Source organism: Aythya fuligula, chromosome 1 (genome assembly GCF_009819795.1).
Source record: "Aythya fuligula isolate bAytFul2 chromosome 1, bAytFul2.pri, whole genome shotgun sequence".
NCBI lineage: Eukaryota > Metazoa > Chordata > Aves > Anseriformes > Anatidae > Aythya > Aythya fuligula.
Window position 1 is genome coordinate 30,291,146 of NC_045559.1, and position 15,975 is coordinate 30,307,120.

The 15,975-nt window shown below is 40.3% G+C and overlaps 2 protein-coding genes across 3 annotated transcripts; one reads left to right on the forward strand and one right to left on the reverse strand.

Annotated features, from left to right (window-relative positions):
* Nucleotides 1–708: 708 nt before the first annotated feature.
* DNAJB9 (DnaJ heat shock protein family (Hsp40) member B9) lies at nt 709–9,215 on the reverse strand. The gene is made up of 3 exons (XM_032197161.1): nt 9,154–9,215; nt 5,817–6,044; nt 709–4,439 (listed from the first exon to the last, which is right to left on the reverse strand). Exons 2-3 carry the CDS (start codon nt 6,031–6,033, stop codon nt 4,009–4,011), a joined length of 648 nt encoding a protein of 215 aa, XP_032053052.1. The 5' UTR covers nt 6,034–6,044; nt 9,154–9,215; the 3' UTR covers nt 709–4,008.
* Nucleotides 9,216–9,394: 179 nt separating this feature from the next.
* Nucleotides 9,395–15,625, forward strand: THAP5 (THAP domain containing 5). 2 transcript variants are annotated; one of them, XM_032205041.1, is made up of 3 exons: nt 9,395–9,506; nt 12,576–12,765; nt 14,095–15,625. In XM_032205041.1, exons 1-3 carry the CDS (start codon nt 9,424–9,426, stop codon nt 15,055–15,057), a joined length of 1,236 nt encoding a protein of 411 aa, XP_032060932.1. In that variant the 5' UTR covers nt 9,395–9,423; the 3' UTR covers nt 15,058–15,625. The 2 variants fall into 2 exon arrangements, with proteins under 2 accessions (XP_032060932.1, XP_032060940.1); XM_032205049.1 differs by lacking the exon at nt 9,395–9,506 and adding an exon at nt 10,218–10,556.
* Nucleotides 15,626–15,975: the final 350 nt, after the last annotated feature.

A 15,975-nucleotide genomic window follows, 5' to 3' on the forward strand; every position in this document is an offset into this window, starting at 1 on the left:
TGCATTTTCAGCCTGACTACTTCCTAGAAAGGTTCCAGGCTAGAAGTTGCCATCCCTGTGCAGGGAGGAGTGCAGTGATTCATAAGGAGCTGGGTGAACACTAACACTACAACAAGCACTACAAACATTTTCTTCCCTTAAATCCAGCCTGAAACTGTCCCTGCGTGTGGTTCTGGCTTCCAGAAGTAATGCTATCCACAGTTCATCAGCTGAGGACTTCGGACAATCAAGTCCCAGAAAAGCTCTTCAGAGGCGCTCTCAGTAAGAGTTAAACACAAACAACCCTCCCTCAGCATAAAGCAGAGATCTTCCATCATCTCCAATACATTTAGACCTAAAAATTTGGTTTTGCACTGTTAAGATGGAAGACTTGCTCAAGTTCCAGGAAAGACAGTTCTAATGATAGATGGCACAATGAGACATGTCTGAAACTTTCACATCCCCCACCTTTGAAGGATTAGGCCTGACCAAAAACAAAAAAACAAACAAAAAAAAAAAAACAGACCAGGGAAAAATCACATCTATTTCTTTCAGTTCCAATTCCTTTTCCCTGTCAATCCCATCATCCTACTGATATCTTCACAGAAAAAAGTAGCGCTCAAGGTGCTCTATAAAACACAAGTTCTATACAACATCCTTTAATCTGACTTCAATCTACAAACTACTGTGAGGGAAGAAAAAAAAAAAAAAAAGATTTCCACACACAAACAATTTTCACACCTTTAATGTAATGGCACCCTAATCATGTTTACAGTACTTTCATCTCCATTAGATACTGTGTTTCAAAAGCATAACAGGAAAAAACAAATGTGAGTAGAACACTAGTCTTTTATAAAGTGTTAGAAACTCAACATTTGGAGTTACATATGCATAAATGCCTTCTTAAAAACTAAGAGTTGTATTTTTCACCCTTACATAACAAAAAAATAACCTTTGCTGGGTCTTTTCACAAGATGTGGAGATCAAGGATGACAAGACTCAAGCACTTGAGAAACTCCTGAAGTTAGGGGTGTCATAAGGTTATATTAGGACTTCCGTTAGCAAGCCTGCCATGAAGTAGACCCTATAAATAGGAAAAGAATGTGCAAGGGCTCTGAATAAGTGAGTCGCACTGCATGTTTTGCAAGCTTGTGCTCTGACAGCCATGAACTGCAGACTGCTGACTGAGGAAAGCCTGTCTGAATTTTTTCAGCTGAGTCCTCTTAAAATACACCCATCATAGAAAGCCATCGGGATAGCAATACACTACTCTTCTGTCCTGACAAGCTCTCCTTTGGATTTTAGCTCTGATCAACAACCAAAGCAAGCAAAAAGGTCACTCTGAAAAGCCACAGTAATTACAGGATGTATTTGTTGGTTTTCCTATGAGATGTGATTTAAGAGAACTAATATGGAAGCAGATAAAAATAGACTAGGCAAAAGTCTTTTTAAGGTACTATCAGCAAGAAAATTAGTGATCCAATCATTTTATTACCAGCTCCATACTTTGGCTTTCAAGAGACAAGGAAAACAAGCACACTTTTTATTAATAAAGTTTGGAGCATCCTTGAAGAGGGGGAGCTAACACAGAAGCAACCAAGGATTTATTAATTTTCACTTAAAAAAACAAAAACAAAAACAAAAACCAAGAGCTTTTGCCTGAAAGAGGAACTCATGTAGCCACTTCAGATATTTACATTTTGGCAGTAGCTGTGCTTCCTACAATTTACAGAGCTCGTTTTAGGGAACAGTCCCAAGTTCATAACCAGAGAAAACTACCTTTGGAGAAGTCAGTAGTTTGCTTATGGTAAGAACTTTAAGTATTCCTTCTTCAACACTTAAAACTGCTCATTCTGCTGTTTCCAAGTTATTTTTAAGTAATTAAGAAACTGTTCACTAGACTAAGAAATACATTAATATTTTACCTTCACAGCCTGCTTCTAGAGTTGTTTCCCACCTGCAAATTCCAGCAAATTCCCATTCCTATAGAACATTACTTAATACTTAAATACAACAGCATTACTGAAAGGATGTAGCTTTTATCAGTGTGAACAAATCTCCCCAAATACATACAGAAACGTTCTCTCTCAAAAATATAAATTGGTATTTGTGAGAAAATAATTTGTAACTATAAGTTAGTGATTTGTTCACTTGGATGCCCACATGGTATGAATCAGACAATTTGATTCATGCTTAGGACTGATGGAGTCTGTTAAAACAGCTGCAGAAATCTACATGAATTACAACTTTCAGTTCAGTCATATTACTTACACAGAAGAAACTAATATCTACTTACACAGAAAGAGGGTGGAAGTAACAGACATAGAAACTCACCCCAGCACTTTTCCTACTGTAAGAATATTGCACATTCCGATAATGTTGCACAAATTACTGGCTTTTTATAAAGACCATATATGAGGTATTAGTCCATTAATAAATAAAGAAAAACATGGAAACGGAAAAGCACTTAATACAATGCAATAATCCAAGTAATTAGTGAATGAGAACTGAATAAGCAATAATACGCACCCTTATGGGAAAGGTTAAAGTTACTTAGCAAACAGTCAGCTTTCAGTATCAGTTCAAGAAACAAATGGTTAGATCTCTTTGAAGATTTTAAGAATTCAAAACTTATTTGCAATATTGCTGTTCAAAATGCTCATTTTGCTCATGCAATCAATTTGAAAGGTAAATTCTTCACTCACGCTTAAAAAAGATAGCTATATGTGTATGATAGCAATTGATTCCCCTTACGAAGGGGAATCAATTTCATATACTGGACTTATACTACTGGTTAAGAAATAAAACTGAAGTTTTATTAACATCATTTTAACATCAGTTATATTAAGAGGTTTGTTATGTTTTGAATAGTTTATACTGGTTATGGATTTCCATGGCACTGAAACTGTTACCCATTAGTACTGCTTTTATTATCAGATTCCAGCACCACAAGGCATTAGGTGAACACATGGATTGTAATTTTCAGTTTTACTCTTTCTTTATGCCAAGAGTTTACCTTTCAAATCACAAAGCTAAAAGCTCCCTGCTGACAAGCAGTCAATCTAAACAGTCTACCTTTTTTTTTTTTTTTTTTTAATTATTATTATTATTTAGACCCTTCCAGAAACACTAGCAATCTGTAGGTAAGCTTATCATGTTTAAGTTTGCAAAAGCACAGAGGAGTATTAAAGTTCAAAAAACTGAGCTATGGAAACTACATTGCACACGACAATATAACAAGCATAAAGCAAGAGTGTACTCAATATGCTCTTCCAAACTTTTTTAAGGGATATTTGTGTTTTGGAGGGGAGAGACACGCTAACCTCGTGAACACAGAACTGTATACATGAACAGCCCTTAAGAAAGTCAAGGGTTATACACATCCTAAAAATACTTTCAGGCCAATGAAAAGTTACTTGGAAATAGAAGTCATTCCTGTATCACTCTCCTAGTGAAACACATTTTTAAGTTGGAGAATAACATGTGTTTTATTTTTAATAGATTTGCAGTGCTGGACAGTAACAAATAGAGACCCAGGTAAGTTATATTTCTGCTGCTATTTTGTGCAAGTTGTCTAATTTGTACACTAAGTCCACATCAAGTAAAAACTGCTAGTGAAAACTCAGAAAGTCATGATAAAAAAAAGCAGCACTTCAGAATAAAGTATCTCCTCTGCTGAAATCCATGCACCAGTAACTCAAACATTCTTAAATTGGCATAGGAGAATTATATTACATATCTAAAATTAAAAAAATATATCGTGTTAAAGTTCAAATTTACGGAAAGTGTTTACTAAACTGAAAAACACAATTTCTTCTGTCACATGGGATTATTTCTCTCCCATTTTAAGAAGTTACTGAGGCATTTAGTTCCAATTGCATGTTATTTCTATTCTGAGAATTAGTTTCATCTATAATTTCTTTATAGCAGTTGCGTTAAGTGTTGTTTAGAACACAGATTATTTTTTTTCCATATTAGCACAAAACCAAGGAAAATTATGAAGATGTTGAAAGAAGAGGAAAGGAAACATTATTGTCCAGAACAGTCCGTGTATGTAGTGACCATGTTTCCTCGTCTCTGAGTGACAGTCCTACAGTGCTTGCTGGATCCATGAAACCTGCTGTCAGTTCGCACTGCATGTCGGTGTGCATTTTCAAAGTCACTAAAAGAAAACATTTTTTCCATATTTTCAAACACATCATCAAACAGTCCACCTCCAAAGGAGAACTCCTGGAAAGAACGTCTTTGCCGACTGTGAGCTTCCCGATGACTTCGGAAGTGATTTTCAAAGTGCTTTTTCGACCGTGAGTTTTGACTGAAGAGGTCAAAGTCTTTGAATAGATCATCAAAGTTGAAGTTAAATGACTGATGGAACGGGCTTCCATTATTTCCTTGTCCTCCATGACGTCCAAATTGATCGTATTCTCTTCGTTTATTCTCATCTGATAATGTTTCATATGCTATTTCAGTTTAAAAAGAAAAGAAGTAGAAAAACTTCAGTTGCACACCATTATAAAAAGACAAACACATACACAGAACAACAGCACAGTAAACTCTAGCCACACTGCAGTTACAGCTAAGTGGCAAGCTAAACAGCATGGAGATAAAATAAAGGAAATTAATTACCAAAATGACCAAATTTTCGACTTCACAGAAGTTTAACAATAAACCTAAATTTTGTAATTGGGGATACCTGAAATGGAATTAGGTTTCTATCTGATCTTGGTCCAAAACTACATCTACTGGTGCTCCAAGGCAGAAATTGACAGATAACATACACAGTGTTACTAGAATGGGTATTTTAAACCCCTCCATTTTCTTACCTGTCATTGGCTTACCAACTATTCTAAATAGCTCAATATTTATTTGGAACTCCTGCTTCCTCCTGTTAGCATATGCTAACAGCTGCTGTATCTAAAGAGATACACTACATTAATCACTACCTTTCTTCCAAAAGAACAGTTCTGCAGACATGAAGATAAAACCCAGAAGTCATGTTAGCTTTGTCATGCAAAATGCCTATGCTATAATAGTCTATGGGGAGCAGAAATGGGAACACTTTTTCAGCAAGCCTTTTTATGTTCTTGATCATTCATTTCCATCAGTATATGTTAATCCCAGAACACATAAGAATGGTGTATTCCTAGGATCACAGGATAGTTCAGGCTGGAAGTGCCCTCAGGTCTCTAATCTAATGTTTTGCTCAAAGTAAGGTCAGCTATGAGATCAGACTAGTTACTCAGGGCTTTATCCACTCATTCCTGAAAACTCGCCAAGGATGGGACGTGCACAGCCTCTCTAATCATCCTGTTCAAACACTTGCCTGTCCTCGTGGTGATGAAAGTTTCAAAGTTTTTCCTTATAGCCACATGGCATCTCTCATACCTGCTGTCTCTTGTATTCTTACCAAGAACCACTGAAGAGCCTTGCTGCAGGTTGTTTTTAATAAAAACACAAAAAATCTCCCCATAAGGGCTGTAAGGTTTCCATTAGGTCCCCCCGAAACTTTAGTAACCCTGAGCTGGATCTTACTAGACAGACCGGAATATAAGGAGAGTATTTGAAATACTCTTCTACTGCCAAAGTTGTCCTCCTGCCAAGTATTTTTTGTAAGAAGAGGCATGAGCCTAGAAGTCTAATAGGCAGGAATGCATAAACTGTGCAAAAGGCCTGCCTATGTGCAAGAAAATGGAAAACTGATATGGGGCATTTGCACCACAGAAATATAACCAAAAAAATTAATCTCTTATTCAGTAAAAACAGTACACTTCAGTTACTGCATTTGTTCACAGATATAAGCCACATATCCAGTTAAGACTGAGGTTAGCATACATTACCTTCAGCAATTTCTCTAAATTTTGCTTCTGCACCAGGACTCTTATTTTTGTCTGGGTGGTATTTCATGGCCAGTTTGTGAAACGCCTTCTTGATCTGGCGGTCAGATGCATTTTTTGGAACTCCTAAGATATCATAATAGCTCTCTGTAGCCAGTATTAACTCCGTTATCATTAAAATGCAGAGGGCAAATGTGAAGACAGATTGCGTAGTTGCCATTTCTCTGGTTCCTAGAAAGAAAGAGAAATATACTTGAACAGGTTATTTCAGGTTCCACAGCAGCTTAAAAAGGCACAACCATAAACTGAAAGAGGAAGGCGTGTATTTTTTTTTAGGAGTCACTCTGTGACTGACACATCAGCAAGTTCTTTCACCTTTGTTGTTAGTTAACAAACCCCACCTCCCTAGTTTCACAGTCACAGAATACGTGAATGGAAAAGCTGCAAATTCACATTTCACATCCATCTCAAGTGTTCTTTTGTGTTCACCTTTGGTCTACAGCTATCCTTACCCACACATTTCCCCCCAGTCCTGTTTCCAGTTGTTGAATTAAACATACAATACCTTCACTGCATGAAACAGTTCATGCTGGCATACCCGGACTAGCTTTAAACTAAACCCTAAGTTCTAAGTTCTAAACTAAGTTCTAGGATCATTAACACAGCAGCTCTAAATTAGAGCACAGGTTTCAAAACCTACCGAATATGCTGGTAGAATAACTCACTGATTAGCTTGTGCAACATTAAGAACCTGACAATACAACAGGCCTGAAAAACAACTTTGGGCTGCAGGAAATCACGACTGTTAGATGCTCAGTCAGCTTCAGAAGGTCACCTAACTGACCTAAAGTGAGTATGATACAAGGAAACACTCGTCTAGAGTACAGGGGTCAGTCAAGTAGAACACTATTTTATAACGGGCTGGGCTTAATTTACTTGCATTTTAGATTGTATTCTAAATATAAACACCAACCATACCTCTGATATCAGAGAATTTATCTAATAAATGCCACAGCATATAAAGATTTACACATGCAATTCTCAATGTCTGAACTGAGCTCAAAAAAAAACTTCTATACAAACAGCTTAAACTATAACTAAAAGTTTAACTATTTTTTAACAAATGTATTTGTCAAAAACTTATACTTAAAAATGAATTGAAACTAAAACTCAGGGAAAAAGCAGTGGCATAGATAGGATACAGAAAAAAAAAAAGACAGCTTCATGTAGCCATATCATCTTTTATGATTTTTTATAAATGACAAGAGTGGGCTCTTCCTACCAGAAGACAAGCTCAAACTATATTTGAAGGATTTATGTATATAAAAAAGTAAGTAAAACATACAGTACCGAAACGTGAACATTCAAAGACAGAATGCTGGCTGTCCCCTAACCAGTAGGATGTATGGCAATGCCTTGAACATGCCAGAAATAACATGGTCCTCCCAGCCCCCATCAGATTGCACTGATGTGACAGTATCACAATCACAACTCAAGGAGAAGAATTCTATAGCTAAGCGTAGCTTATTCAGCTTTCAGGAGAATAATGCTAAGTTGACTCTAGCTTTAATGGTACTCTAACTATACTTTTAGACTGTACGTGGCCTAAACATTTGTCACTCAAAGGTTTTGAATTCTGTGTATCAGGTACTCATATGAGACAACTCAGACTTTAATAGGAAGTCCACACCCTCTAAAGAAAATTAACACCTAAGCATCAAAATTCGCAAAAATACCATTTCTAATAGGTAAGGCAGGGGGCTAAAACTAATGTTGTAAGGTCAGAGCAAAAAGCTCATGTACGATTAACATTCTCATGCCCTCTTAAGCATTTATTTGGCAAGCAGCCCGCGTGATATCAAGTGGTAAGGAGCAACAGTTGAAAGAAACTGTATTTTGAGCACTGTATCTAGATACCAAGTGGACGGTTCTTTTCCATATTCCCCTTGCATGACACTGGACGTATTTTTAGAACAAGAAGCTTTCCAAGCTTTTTCCACATATTTTCACCCACCAGTTCGCTAACCCGAAACTCTGCCACCTGGATGCCAAGACACATGTACATCCCTCCAGACTTTTGTGTGCTTTCTTTCTGTTTCTGCTTTGCAGATACAGGCTCACGTCTTCCTACCATGCCAAAGATTACATAAGCATGATGTAGGTGTGAGGAAATGAAATAAAAACCAATCTGTTCCACTTTCTGAAGGCTGAACTCCATGCTTCTACTAGTAAACACCAAGAGGTGCTAAAAATAGTTATTTAACTCCTTCATTAAGGGCCAAACCCTCTATTATAACTTCCACAATTATCAGACCCTGAGAATGTCAAGTCACTCAAGCCTTCTGCTCTGCCTAAGCCCCTCAACTCCTATGACTCTTAATTAATGAATTATAGCTAGGTTTTTCTTTCTTTCTCTATAGCTTTACATTGAGATTTTGGTAATGCAGATCCATGCTCTACTACCCCTAGTTTTACTTGGATTTCTAGGCTTTTTTAATTTGTACTAAAAATGGACTGAATTTTAAATAAATAATAATTAAAAATGGACTCATTTATTTGCACTTAAACTCCCCAAAACCTCTATCAAACCTGTTATGCTTTACAGAAACAAAGCTTCAGAACACTGGCAGGCTTAATGCTGCCCTTGAACAACTCTGTGAAGCGCGAATGTAATAATAAAACTCACATGAAAAACAAACATAAAGGAAACCCATACATAAGCAGCATCTTAACCTGATAACAAGTCTTAAGTTTACACGATGTATTTTGAATTATTGAGTTTTTTATCGCCAGATGTATGATATGGAGCGAGCATCTCAGCGTTGCTCATGGCATCTTAGCTACCGATACAGGCCAGGCCCGACCTCCTCCCCGCTCCCCGAGTATCTTTGCTGTTACTTTCGCTACAAAGTCTCTGGTACACGCTGACTCGGCGTGTGCCTCCCCTCCCCATTAAGTAAGTTTCACTTCGGAGGCTCTGCACTCTAATTACCTCGAATTTAGCCTCGGTTAAGGACTGCTGAGCTCTGTACGCCTGCTAACACTACGCTTCACCCACAGAACAGCCCCTGTAACTTCCGAAGAGCACCGGAGAGCCCCCTCCGAGCTGCGCACACCCAGCATCAGCCAGGGCTTTACACCAAGGAGCCATTAACCGAGCACCCCCCGCCCCAACCACCACCGGCAGGTGCCCGACCCTCAGCCCCTGCACGCTGCGGGCCTCCCTCCTGCCTCACCCACTGCTGCTGCGGGCCTGCCGGCGGCCGAGTGCCCGGGCCAGGAGCCGAGCGGCCCCGCCACGCTCCCCTCAGGGGGTCCCGCTCCCCCCCCACCTCCTCACCTCAGCGCCGCCGTCCCCGCGCGCCGCTCCCGCCCAACGGCCGCCAGCGCGCGGAGCCCCCTCCCTCCCCTCCGCACCCCGCCCTCCCGCCGCTGCTACACGAAGCGCTGCGCCATTGGGCCCCCCGCCCCCACGTGACGCCGCGGCGGGCCGCCCCCTCCCCTCCCCGTTGTCCCCGTGACTGCCGCCTCCCCCCCCGCAGCCCCCCGCTGCCCGTGGTTCCGGGCCGGCCGGGGCCGGGGCCGGGGCCGGGTCCGGGTCCGCGCCGCCATGCCGCGGTACTGCGCCGCCGCCTGCTGCAAGAACCGCGGCGGGCAGAGCGCCAGGGACCGCCGCAAGCTCAGCTTCTACCCGTCAGTGGGCGGCCCGGGGGGAGCGGGAGGGGGCTGGAAGGGTGTGGGGAAGGGAAGGGAAGGGAAGGGAAGGGAAGGGAAGGGAAGGGAAGGGAAGGGCTGTGGGGGTCGGAGCTGAGCTGCTCGGCCCTGCGAGGGGCACGGAGCCGGTACCGGCGGGTTGCTGTGGCGTTAAGGCGCAGTAAATGCGGGTGTGTGGAGGTAATGCTTAATTTCTGCCTCTGAGGAGAAAATCGGCTCCGCAGGCAGCCCGGGACTGGGTTTGGGTGAGCCCAGGGCTGTCGTGAGCTGGGTTCGCTGCACAGCCGCTGTTGTTCCACGGTTGTTGTTGATCCGACATCAGGAAGTCTCACAGGAAAACACCGTCAGAAGGGCTTTAGATCAGATTAAAGTACTTCACCTACAACATACACCATGCGCGGTTCAGCCAAAATACGTTATCATCATAAAACAATTATGAAAACGAGTGGAAATACATTTTCTAGAGTAATATGAATAATTTGAGTACCACACGGACGATCAAAGCAAGTTGGAGTGCTGGTACATATTTGTATTAAAGTGTACGACATCAGTATAAATGGTCCCTGGTGCTTAGGGACATGGTTCAGTGGTAACACTGGTGGTAGGGTGATGGTTGGACCAGATGATCTTGGAGCTGAGCTCCAACTCTCATAAATCTACGATTTCAAAATCCCTGCCATTTTATCTAGCCATTGAACTGTTTTGTGTTAAAACTGTCACAGTCTGGCAGAAGAGGTGCTGAGACTTGTTTATACCAGAGATGGTATATTAGATGCTATAACAGATATTATTATAATAGATATAACAGATGCTATTGATGATTTAGGGGGTATTTGAGAGCAGGAGCAGGTTTTGGCAAAGTTATTCTTTAGCCAAAATAATAAATCTCATGACCAGACTTTGTCTCTCACCGCAGATTTTTTTTTGTTTCCCAACGTGAAGCTGGCTGGTAGTGGGGAAGGCAGTGAGTGCTGAGTTGCAAGGGTAATGGCAGTGGAAGCAAACGCTCTCAAGGCCTTCTTGGAGAAGGTGTGTTTGGTGGTGTGACCTTCTACTGAAGGAACCTTGTCCTCTTACTGAGAACCTTCTTTGGACCTAGGTAGTAACATCCCAGGCTGAGCTCTGTAACATGCTGTATAATATGTGTCATGCTGCTATTGGGTGTACACAGTCTAAGCAGGCAGCAATTGAAAAGGCTGAACCACTGACCTGTCCTTGAGAGGTTATCTTCTTTTTACTGGTGTTATTCTTTGCATTCCTGCAAAGAGCTGGTTGGATCAACAGTTTGCACCGTTTCTTTGGTAACTTGAAAACTTAAATGGCAAAAAAATCAAAAGGTGGGATAAAGGTTGGAAAAGTGCAGCTACTTGCAGTTTTAGGACACTGTGGGCCTGCAGAGGAGGGTCATTGCCATGTGTGGCTGTTGAGAAGAAACCTGTGGTTTCAGGGGTGGGATCTAGGGTTTGCCAAAATGTAACCAACCTTTCATAGAACTTGGGTGACACACAGCCCCTTGGCACCCCAGGCTCTCTCCACAGCTTCTGTTTTGTGGGAATACCTCACTGCTGCACCATTTTTCGTGCATTGAAGTTCAGTTAATGTTATTCTGGTCTATTAACATACAATAATAAACATCATAGAAAGAACTGGTTAATTAAAAGGAAAAAATCAGCTATTTAGGGAGAAAGACAAAACTGGTTTGTAATGTACGTACTTGTCACATCTGGATGGTTGTCACCCCCTCATACTGCCAACATCTAATACTCTTTACGTCCTACACTTATGATCAGGTCAGGTTTGATGACCAAATTAATCTATCTCTTACTCAAAAGTGCAGTGTTTTGTTGTTTGTTTTTTTTTGTTTGTTTGTTTTTTTGTTGTTGTTGTTTTTTTGTTTGTTTGTTTTTTGTTTTTTTCCAGTTATTATTGTTCAGGATTTATGGAATATTAGGGTGTTGCTTTCTTAACAGGAGTCATTTGTCGGTGTTCAGAAATCAAGTTATGTTCTATGTATTATATGTGATTATAGGCTAGAGTAGAAAGAAACTTAGCACTCCCAGCGAAATCTGCAAGCACATTTCAAGTACTTTGATGTCCGTCTAGTAAGAGCTGAGAGTTCAGGGTGGTCTGAACATACGTGTTGCCATTACCCTAACTGCATGACTGGACATGCATCATAATGAGCCTTTAATTTCCCTTCAATTTTTGTGTCTTGTGATTCATTAAGTAAATTACATATGTTTGCTCATTTTCTTTAAACTTAGCTTGCTTTCCCATGTAATATGACTGTTTGCATATACTTTCAAAATCAATTTCATATATTTTGCAAGTAGGTTAGAGGGTTGAAAAGTTAGTTGTGGGTTACATGACATTGTTGGGATACTCAACACTGTAAGACAGCTTACTTTCTGAAACCAAAAGTAAATGCACACCAGCACAAAACATTTTTACTTTTTGAACAAAATTTAGATCCTGCACTGGAAATGCTATTCACATTTATAAGTTATCAGACAACCCTGAATATGGTGTATGCTAAGAGACACTTAGTCAAAGAAAAACAATAACAAAAGGGTTGGGTACTAATTTTGTGTAGTAAGGAAAAAAATACTATTTATAAAATGAGGGCCAGGTCTAACACTTATTTAATGAAGTATTTCCTCGGACTTCAGGAGAACTACTTTTTGAGCAAGTATTGCAAAATCAAGACTTTTTAAACACCTTGGCCTAGGGCTTTGAAGCCTTTTACCAGCAGAAATCAATAGAAATTCCACTATTGAACTCTGGAGCAAATATCCAAATAGAAACTGTTTTGAGGGTTATTAGATTAATATGTAATTGACATCCTGATTAGCTTTTCATATTTAGGAAAAAAAAAAAAAAAGAAAGAAAGAAATTAAAATCATTCCTTTCAAGAGAATCAAGTAAGGAAGGACAGCCTGGTAAGGAACAACAGAATGTTCTTTGTTTATAAAGAAAACAGAAAGAAAGAAAAAAATAACAATTCATTGCTTTTCTGTTTCTTTTTTTTCCACAACTGTTTTAAAAAAGATTTCCACTTCATGATAAAGAGAGACTTGAGAAATGGTTGCGGAATATGAAACGAGATGCATGGACACCAAGTAAACACCAGCTTCTATGCAGTGATCATTTTACCCCTGATTCCCTTGATGTGCGATGGGGTATACGATACTTGAAACATACAGCTGTACCAACAATTTTCTCTTCCCCAGATGATGAGGTAATGTGTTCCTATCTTTTATCACAGTAGAAAGAAAACCGACTATTTATGTAATGTGCTAATTGTCTATAATATACTCATAGTTTATTTAAAAAATAACTACCCATCAAAATGTTTTGCCAACAGAACTGACACAAAACTAGTGTGTGATTCCACTGTATAAAGGAAAAACAACTACCCATACTTTGAGTGGAGATTTGGTATTATTTTTTAATTGGAAATTCCAAAAGTATGTTCTTTAGAAAATTTCCCATAGAAAAGTTCTTTTACTGTGTGATTACTATTAATATTCAATTTTTTAAAGGTCTTCTATTAACTAACTGTACATAAATGCTGACTTTAGGATGTTTTTGTTTCAAACTCAGCATTTCTCTTTCCTGGCCCTAGCCTCAAACACCTAAGAGCTCAGGAGTGTAGCCTGTTAAAGGTATGCCACAAGGGCTAGTCCATCTTGTCTATCACAGAGTTATGGAACTGGTGTATTGGGTTTACGTGGGAAGGGCTTGGTAGCAGGGTGGTGCTGCAGAGGTGGCCTCTGTGAGCAGAGCCCGGGATCAGCCCCATGTCAGATCAGAGCCAGCTCCAGACAGCTCCAAAAAGGACCCACTGCTGGCCAGAGCTGAGCCATTGAGCGACGCTGGTTGGGCCTCTGGGAGAGCAGATTTAAGAAAGGGGAAAGCAGTGCAACAGCAGCTGGGAGAGAGGAGTGAGAAAATGTGACAGAAGCAGCCTTGCAGCCCCCCAGGTCAGTGCAGCAGGAGGGCAGGAGGTGCTCCAGGCATGCAGCAGCAGTTCCCCTGCAGCCTGTGCAGGGAGAGGCCCCTGGTGGAGCAGGCTGTCCCCCTGCAGCCCATGGGTCCCACACGGAGCAGATCTCCACGCTGCAGCCCCCCCATGGGTGGAAGAGCCCCCGGTGGAGCAGGTGGCTGTGGCCTGGAGGAGGCTGCGGCCCATGGAGAGCCCCTGCAGGAGCAGGCCCCGGGCCGGAGCTGCAGACCATGGAGAGGAGCTCACACAGGAGCAGGGGTCTGGGGGGAGCTGCCACCCACCCGTGGGGGACCCGTGCCGGAGCAGTTTGCTCCTGGGGGATGGACCCCATGGTACGGAGCCATGTGCTTGAAGAGCTGCTGCCTGTGGGAATCTCAGGTTGCTGAAATTAATTCAGAAGCGATTTAATTCGTTCTTTCAAAATCCCTAGGATTGCTGAGATGTTAAGTATCATATTTGAAGTTATATAATTCATTTGGTTTTCTTTAATTTTATCTTTGCATACATTTTTCTGTCACTTAAGACTGAAGTTTGGTGGTTTTTTTTGTTTTTGTTCTCCAGGAAAAAGACTCTTCTCAGAACAGCCCACAAGAGATAAGGAGAGAAGATGTGGAAGAAACAACTAAAAATGTAGAGTCCGAGAAAGTACCTGTATCACTTGAACTTTGTAGACCAAAGAAAAGTCCTGCAATGGCAGAAAATCTAGATGAAAAAGCAGAAGTAGTTTGCTCAACTGCATTGAGTAAACCTTTACAAATGCAAAAACTACAAAACAGAGAAGACTTTCAGGCAGACAGTGTTATTCCTGATAATTCATCTCAGCAGCATATACATCAGCCTGAGCCTGTTTTATTGGCAACAACAGTCCAGAACATGGAAACCGCCAGTGTTCATACTTCTGTAGAGGATTCAGTAAGTTGTACAGCTACAGTCTTGCAATTTTCAGACCCTGATTACTTGAATTCGTCTCTGAAATTGAACAATGCTTTAGGTTCAATAACTGACTATGCACTTGAAAACCCAAACTCCCATGTTTTAGGCTGTTCTGTTGAATTACAGCCTACAAGTGAAAACACAGTTTTAGTCAGTACGGTCACACAAGCTATTGAACAGTTCAGTGGAGGTGAAGAATCTGTCATTGCCATCATCCTACCAGCTGAGAGTCCAAAAGAGTCTGAAATAATAGATAGTTCTTTCCCAGCTATTAAGCAAGAATTTCTCGACACGGAAGAAGAAGAAACAGATAAATCTGTGTATATGAATGCGTATAGTGGAAGTGAAGTGTTACAAACTGAGCATTCATACTGCAAACAAGACATAGACAGAGAGCTCCTCTGGCAAAAAATTTCAAAGCTCCACTCTAAGATAACTCTACTTGAAATGCAAGAGATACAAACTTTGGGGAGACTCAGGTCCTTGGAAGCTCTTATTGGACAACTGAAGCAAGAAAATCTCATTTCTGAAGAAAAGCTCAAGATGGTAGAAAACTGCTTCACAACACTTGAAGTGACTATGATACAGTAAAGGCTTTCAGTTACTGTTCTACAGTATCTTTTCAACCTCTTGACTGTCCTTTTGAACAAAATAAGTTTTGATTCAGTCATGGTATTTTAAATATCTAATGCAAATTGTGTGAATAGCAAATACTCTAAATGTTACATCAACTCCTATCAATGCTAGATGGTAGACCATTGCCCATAAAATATGACTTGCAAGTGAGCTTTAAAGGAAAAGCTAAAATTGTTAGTCTTGTTAAAGTACGTAAAGTGAATCAATAAAAATAAGTTTAACTTTTCCAGATGCAGGCTTCCCTGAAAACATGCAAATCTTGCATTTGGGGCAGCAGCAGAATGGACAGTGTAACTGAGTAGAATGGAAAATTATAAAACAGCTGTCATAAGGAAAAAAAAAAAGTCTCCTGGTTCTCTTTCAAACCAGTAAGGAGGTACGTAATACACATTGTCCAGTGAGGCCATAATTACTCTTTGGTCTTCTGTTCATCTAGCATTAATTCTGATAGCTTTTTGTACATTTTGACCTTATTAAATTCGACCATATTAATTTTTTCTGCAATAAAAGGTGTGTCCATTCATTTAGTTTTGTTTTGTTTTTTATGAGAATATTACTACAATGAGCAGGTGCCTCTCCTCTTTCTGTGCTGATGAAATATTCCACTCAAATGAAAAGAAACAAATAAATAGGGATTTTTTTGTGGTTAGTAAAAAGGAAAACTAAATATTCAGTGAGTGCTATCTGCTCAGCTTTGATCATGATGCAATCTGTATCTGTATATATTCATGTACACTTAATAGTACACTGAAGAAAACAATGCTTTATGGAGCAAAGTGACAGAATCTGTCACACTTTTTCTATAGCTAATTCTTCAAGAAGTGGGATATTGAGATTAGAAATTTGCTCCCCTGTATTGATTGTATTAACAGT